This window comes from Myotis brandtii, unplaced genomic scaffold (genome assembly GCF_000412655.1).
Source record: "Myotis brandtii unplaced genomic scaffold, ASM41265v1 scaffold440, whole genome shotgun sequence".
In the NCBI taxonomy this organism is placed as follows: domain Eukaryota; kingdom Metazoa; phylum Chordata; class Mammalia; order Chiroptera; family Vespertilionidae; genus Myotis; species Myotis brandtii.
Window position 1 is genome coordinate 4,947,687 of NW_005366834.1, and position 7,645 is coordinate 4,955,331.

Below are 7,645 nucleotides of genomic sequence, written 5' to 3' on the forward strand. Positions count from 1 at the left end.
ACTGGAGCAAGCAAGCCTCCCTGTTCGCTTCAGTGCATGGCTGCCAGCCGCCCATCTCGGTTTCAGTTAATTTGCATATACTCACTGATTAGCCAATGAAAAGGGTAGTGGCCGTATGGCTAATTACCATGTTTCTCTTTTATTAGTGTAGATTACTTTTGCCCACTCCTGTATAAAAATCAGAATGCTAATTGATTATATTTTAAGGGATGCTATCTTTTTCATTCATCAAATCTTCTCACACCTCCTAAGCAGTTTAGCATTGGGCCTCTAGGTTAGACATATTAGGGGAAGGTTTTTTGTGTGTTATATGAATTCAAGTAAAAGAAAAAACTAAAACAGTTTCAGTGTGCCATAGCCTAATGTTTTCGAAAGCCCAATGACATAGCTCTTTCCCACTATTCTGTAGTGTTAGAATCTGGTGTCTCTTCTTTGAAACTGATTTGCCTTATACTTCTTGTTTAAATTGCTTTTTCATGTTGAACTTCCTTCAATTAACATGTAATTATTATTAGAGCAAGTAGTTCACAACAATTTCTTGTTTTTGATCACACAGTTACAAGTGATACTTTTTGTCCCTTTATATGTGTTATTTTCACTAAACGAGCTCCTACATTTTAGTGAGATGCTCTATAGTCAATCTGCATGGTAATATTAATTTCTGCAATGTTTTGGCATGTGTATGTATACACGAGTAGTTATAAGGTTTCACACTTTAGCATTATATTCTAAATGTCTTGTTAATAGATGCCTATCAGAGACATGGGTTGTTTTTCAGTTATACTCTGTTCTAGAAAGGAAGATGAATTCTGTGATACTGCCGTACAATTACCTAGTCAATATATTTGCCCAAACTTCTGAGATTTTCCTCATGAAGAAGGGTTTCTGTTACTTTCAATGGAAAGTCTTATATCTGTGCTGTGGAGCCCAGTTCTACTCACCTTTTTAGGTATTTCACTCTTTCAAAATGATAACTTCCTTTAAGAAAGACAGTGCTTAATATTTTCCTTCACAGAAAAAATAATAATTTCTTGAAACTCACTTCTCTAATGACGTAAAGCTTCATTTTTTTCTGATCTCTTTTTCAGGTAACGATGCCAAGCAAAGTGTCATAACTCATGGGCTTCATATTCTCACATTCAATATATTCTTGAATCCACTACAATAACAATCCCATCATTTCATATTTTATTGAAACTTTATTCTCAAGTTAACCAGTCGTGTCCATCCTGCCAAATCCAATCAACCTTTACTAACCTCACTCAGCTTAACAGAATTGACCAGGGCTGGCCCGTTTATATCAATTCTTTCTTGGTTTCTCTATTGCCTCACACGCCCACTTTTTCTCTTCCTTTCAGCTGTGTCTCTGCTTTTACTAGCACTTTCTTTACCCAGATCCTGGGCTGCTTTAGACTCAAAAGGTTGAGTGCTGTAGTGTCCAAATCTTTTATTTCCTTTATTCTTACATTTCTCTCCTGAAGGAGCTTGTACCATTACCTTAAATTTAGGCTGATATATCTCAAATTTATATTTCCTGTTCAGAAAACACAGTTAAATTTCACACCCACATCTAAGTCTCTGCTTTTTATTACACATGCTTAACTAATTGACATTGAAGGCATAATGGGTTAAGACTTAAGGTGGTTGATTTCTCTCAAATTGTTTTTCTCCCAAAGAGAGTATTTCCCTTAGCTCTTCTTTAAAAATATTTTTATTGATTTCAGGAAGGAAGGGAGAGAGAAATAGAAAGATCAATGATGAGAGAGATCATTGGTCAGCTGCCTCCTGCACGCCCCACATTGGGGATAGAGCCCACAATCTGTGACTTCCTGGTTCATAAGTCAATGCTCAAACACTGAACCACACCGGCCGGGCTCCCTTACCTCTTTATCCAGATCAGTAAGTGGGCTATCCATTACACGGAAGATATCACACACACACACACACACACACACACACACACACACACGCACACGCACACACACACACATACATTAAGTTACTTGTGATCTCTACCCTTTACTAATGCCACTTCAGCAAAAAGTTCCATAGGTTGTGTCTGATGTATACCATTATTTTGTACAGTTGTTTCCATTCCCTTCTTTTTCCCCCACCTTTGTCCAAAATAGCGTAATTTATATTCTGAATTGTTTTTACATTTCTACAATCCAAGATTTAAAGTAGTCACTGTGATTTTTTTTCACAACATAAATAAATCGTGTTATGGGAAAACCATTGCTTTTTTAAAAAAGCAAAAATTCCTTACCATGTGCAGCAGGGCTTGTCCATCAAACTCCTTCATTCTGCTGGGTACATAGAAAGATACATTTGTTTCTAAAGCAAGTCAAACTTTTTCCTGAAGTTGGATCTTTGCATGTTGGTTTTCCATATTCAAGTATTCTTCCCTTGGCACTTTCCATATAATAGCTCACTTTTTATTCAGGTCTAAGATAAAATGTTACTTAAACTAGGACTAATGGAAAGGGAAGAAGTATTAGAGGTTTAGGATAGAAGACTTTTCTTCTCTCCTGATGGTTTGGAGCATTTTTAGAACACATGATTGTTTATTATATTATTTATCCATACTTATGTTCATTAACTATTCTGAATAATATGAAACCCCAAAACTTGGGGGTAAAGAAGAAAGTAATTTAAATCCAAAGTGTATGCTACTGTGAGTTAGCTGAGGATCAGCTGCACTGAGCTGGCTTTTGTTTGCTGGCTCTGTTTATCTCCAGGGCGTTCCATCCTGCGCCTGCTCATTTACTTGGAGGTTCTGCCTGAGGCTGGGCATCCTGAACTGGGACAACTCTGCCCATGCATCTCCCATCTTCCTCTGGGGCCAGTGCACTAGCTCTGGCCTGTACTTCTCATGGCAGTGGCAAAGCATAAGAGGAAACATGCAAAGACTCATGAAACCTAGACGCAAATATAGTCTAGGACACCACTGCTTCCAAATCATTCTATTGCCAAAGTAAGCTGGAGGCCACTCCTACTGTGAGAGAGCCCTGCCGAAGTACATGAATTGGAGAAGGAGGAGTTGTGGTCAGTAATGCAACCCACCTTCCATTTATTTCATTTCTCATTCGTTGACTATGGACATATGATAACAATGAAATGTGTTTTTTTTCATTTTATATTTATAATCAAACCTCAGCTACAATGAAACTCTAATATAAATTAGTCTCTGACAATACTTATGTATTAACTATTCTGAATAATATGAAACCCCAAAACTTGGGGGTAAAGAAGAAAGTAATTTAAATCCAAAGTGTATGCCACTGTGAGTTAGCTGAGGATCAGCTGTACTGAGCTGGCTTTTGTTTGCTGGCTCTGTTTATTTCCAGGGCATTCCATCCTGCGCCTGCTCATTTACTAGGAGGTTCTGCCTGAGGCTGGGCACCCTGAACTGGGACAATTCTGCCCATGCATCTCCATCTTCCTCTGGGGCCAGTGCACTAGCTCTGGCATGTACTTCTCATGGCAGTGGCAAAGCCTAAGAGGAAACATGCAAAGACTCATGAAACCTAGATGCAAATATGGTCTAGGACACCACTGCTTTCAAATCATTCTATTGCCAAAGTAAGCTGGAGGCCACTCCTACTGTGAGAGAGCCCTGCCGAAGTACATGAATTGGAGAAGGAGGAGTTGTGGTCAGTAATGCAACCCACCTTCCATTTATTTCATTTCTCATTTGTTGACTATGGACATATGATAACAATGAAATGGTTTTTTTTTCATTTTATATTTATGATCAAACCTCAGCTACAATGAAACTCTAATATAAATTAGTCTCTGACATCTCCTTCTATCCTAAAATGTTTGTACATGTAACAATGAGAAATTTCATTACGCATTTGATTTTTTCCCCCAATATACTATTGACTTCCCAGAGGTGATTTTTTTCTCTCCTTTATTAATTATTACATTCCTACTGTCTACTACTGTATTCATGGAATTTGGTAGGTATTTTTTTTAATTAGTAATTAAACTAAGCATATCATTAAAGACAAACTGAAATAAAAAATAATTGATGTCAGTCTATGCCAATATAAAGTTGCCAGTCAAATCTTAAGAGCCAGACATAAAAGTTAAATATATGTGTTTAAATATTTGAGTACCTCACTTGCTTCAGTTTTATATTTCTTATTATAACAGCAAGAAAAAATACTTATCTATTTTCTTATCTAGATACTTCATTGACTACAATGCTGAAGATGACAGGTTTTTCAATATTGATGCCAATACTGGATCTATTAAGACTACAAAGGTTCTTGATAGAGAAGAAACTCCATGGTACAACATCACAGTGGCTGCTTCAGAAAATGGTAAGTGACTTGACTTTATGTACTATAGGAAAATATGTCACCGTACAGGAAGATTTATTCTGAGATTTCCTCATAAGCAGGTCTCTTGCCGTTTTTATTTTTGATGCCAGGATCTAAGAGAGTGCACAGAATGTATTAGATACAATTTTGCTCATTGTCAGACACAGTGAATACAGAATATCCATTCTCCCTTACCTTAATCCTGGCATAGCGGTGAAAAATTGCATTGTGGACACTTAGTCCTCATGCTTGAGTCAAAGCATTTGGTTCTCCTTCTAACTGTGCTTATATCATATTTATAAGTAAGTCATCAAAAGGCTAGAAGAACATTTCTTCACATACTTCAGTTTAGGAGAAAAGGAAATGAAAATTTATCATTGTTCTTGAATAATTTCATCAATATAACACCCCTCCTCGGGCTTCAGTTAGCATTTAGAAAACTTATTGTAAAGTAATAACTTGGAATTTCAATAGGCAGGACTACGTCCTCTTTGAGAGAAATATAGGAGATACAGAATAATGCACTATGGTTAATATCTAAGTTCAGACAAGCACAAGCATAAATGTCAATAATTATTTATGAGTTTAAAAAGATATATATGACTGTGTTCAAATGAAATTAGAATAAAACTAAGAAAATGGATCTATCATAACAATGAATTCTTTCTTTACATATTAAGTGATAAACCAAAGTCTAAATTACCCCAGGTCTAGAATTTATGTTTGCAGAAATTATATAGGCATTTAGAAAAGATTTCTATTATATATATATATATATATATATATATATATATATATATATATATATATATATATATATATATATATATATATATATATATATATATATATATATATATATATATATATATATATATATATATATATATATATATATATATATACATTAGAAATACACACACACATATATATATAATCAACTTCACATTAAAAAATAGTGCTATAGAACATGAAATTATGCTCGGTTTTTTGGGGGTTTTTTTGCCCTCAGAGTTTATGCTTCCTCTATGTGCCCCATTCTAGGAAGCCACTAATCTAGATTCTATTTCTCTAAATCAGTGATTTTCAACCTTTTCGCCTCATGGCACACATAAAATAATTATTAAAATTCTGTAGCACACCAAAACTATAGTATATTTTATGCCGATCTGACAAAAAAGGGTATAATTTTTATTCACTCACACGGGATGACTGTTGTGTTGGATATTGTCATTTTTAAATTTGCCTATCTAAGGGAAAAGAGGTCAGTGCCCCTGACTAAATAATCAGGTTGTACATGTTTTAAAAATTCTTGTGGCACACTGGTTGAAAATCACTGCTCTAGTTGTTTTAGTCTGTTCAGGCTGCTAGGTGCTTTAAATGATAAACTTATTTCTCACAGTCCTGGAGGCTGGGAAGACCAAGATCAAGATGCTGGCACATTCAGTGTCTGGTGAGGACCAGCTTCCTGTTTCATCCATGGTTGCTGTCTAGTGGTGTCCCCACAAGGCAGAAGGGCAAGGAAGTTTTAGAGGTCTCTACTGTAAGAACACTATTCTTAATGATGAGGCCTCTACCCTTATTGCCTAATCACTTTCCAAAGACCCCACTTCCTAATACTATCAATTGGGTGTTAGGTTTCAACATATGAATTTTGCATTCAGTCTATAGCAATACATTTACCTATTATTGGCACTTCATATAAAAGAATCGTGTAATCTGTGGTCCTTTATTACTGGCTTACTTCTCTTAGCATAATGTTTTCAAAGTTCATCCACATCATGGCATATCATTAATTTATTATTTCTTATTGCTAAAAAAAAATCCCATTGTATAGATATACCACATTTTATCTATCCACTAGAGGCCCAGTGCATGAATTAGTGCACCAATGGGGTCCCTCAGCCTGGCCTGCGGAATCAGGCCTAAACCAGCTCTCCAACACCCCCGGAGGGGTCCCAGATTGTGAGAGGGTGCAGGCCAAGCTGAGGGACCCCACCAGTGAATGATTGCGGCTGGGGAGGAACGCAAAGGGTTGGCCAGCCGGGAGAGACCGCAGAAGGGCTCCAGGGGTGTCCAGCCCATCTTGCTCAGTCCTGATCAGCCAGACCCCAGCAGCAAGTTAACCTGCCCACTGGTGGTCAGTGCATGTCATAGCAACTGGCTGACTGGTCGACTGTCTGCCCCCTGGTGGTCAGTGCATGTCATAGGGAGCAGTTGAGCAGCCTTAGCATATCATTAGCATATAACACTTTGATTGGTTGAAGGGACTACCAGACAACTGGACACTTAGCATATTAGGCTTTTATTATATAGGATTCATCACTTGATAGACATTTGGGTTGTTTCTACTTTTTGCCAATATGAATAATGTTTTGACTATTAATGAGAAAGTTTGTGTATAGCCATGACTTAGCTTATTTTGGGTATATATCTGGGATTGAGATATGGAAATTATATTTAACAATCAGAAGAACTTAACTGCCAGTCTGTTTTCCAAAGTGGTCACATTTGACATTCCCATCAGCAGTATAGGAGTTCAATTTCTCTATATTGTTACCAATATTTATTATTATGTATCTTTTTTATTATAATCATCCTAGTGGGTGTGGGTGATTGCGGTTTATACAATTTTATAATGTCCTTTGAGACAAGTCAATACGTATACTATGTTAGACTTTTTATTTTACCTTTTATGAATATTCTACGTGTTTTGCATCTAGAACATTTGCTCAAGTAGCTTCCATTTAGATTTTTTTCAACAACATATTCTCTTTGAAAATAAGCATTCACTAATTACTTTTAAATGAGTGTTATAAAGAATACATGAGTGGGTTCATTTGTGATCATTTTGGTTAATCTTCTGTTTCAAAATAATCACAATAGGTGTAGAATTGCATGTTCTTTGTCACCTGAGGAAAATTTAATGACTGTTAAATGCTAAGGGCTCATTAAAATTTAGTTGATAAAATAAAGGAATAAGTGGATTAATCCAGAAAGAGGTGATGAAAATATTATAAAGATCCAGAAAAGATTGTGCAGTTCTTTTGGAACTGGCTCCCTGTATAGAATATGGAACGGACAAATTTTTGAAAAGGATGACTGTGTTTGTCAGAAACAATAGAAACTTATCTACACTAATAAAAGAGAAACATGGTAATTAGCGTACGACCACTACCCTTCCCATTGGCTAATCAGCATATCCTTATGCAAATTAACTGTCAGCCAAGATGGCGGCCGGCAGCCATGCACTGAAGCGAACAGGGAGGCTTGCTTGCTCCAGTGACGGCGGACTCCAACGTTCCCCGCCTGACTTG

At 36.5% G+C, this 7,645-nt stretch overlaps 1 protein-coding gene across 7 annotated transcripts in view; it reads left to right on the forward strand.

Moving 5' to 3' along the window:
* CDH18 (cadherin 18, type 2) overlaps window positions 1-7,645 on the forward strand; it is a 686,463-nt gene that overhangs the window by 634,680 nt on the left and 44,138 nt on the right. For all 7 annotated transcript variants that reach the window (XM_014546326.1, XM_005874484.2, XM_014546327.1 and 4 more), the window contains one exon: window positions 4,192-4,328. In XM_014546326.1, coding sequence (XP_014401812.1) covers window positions 4,192-4,328 — 137 coding nt within the window. The remainder of the gene's footprint in view (window positions 1-4,191; window positions 4,329-7,645) is intronic.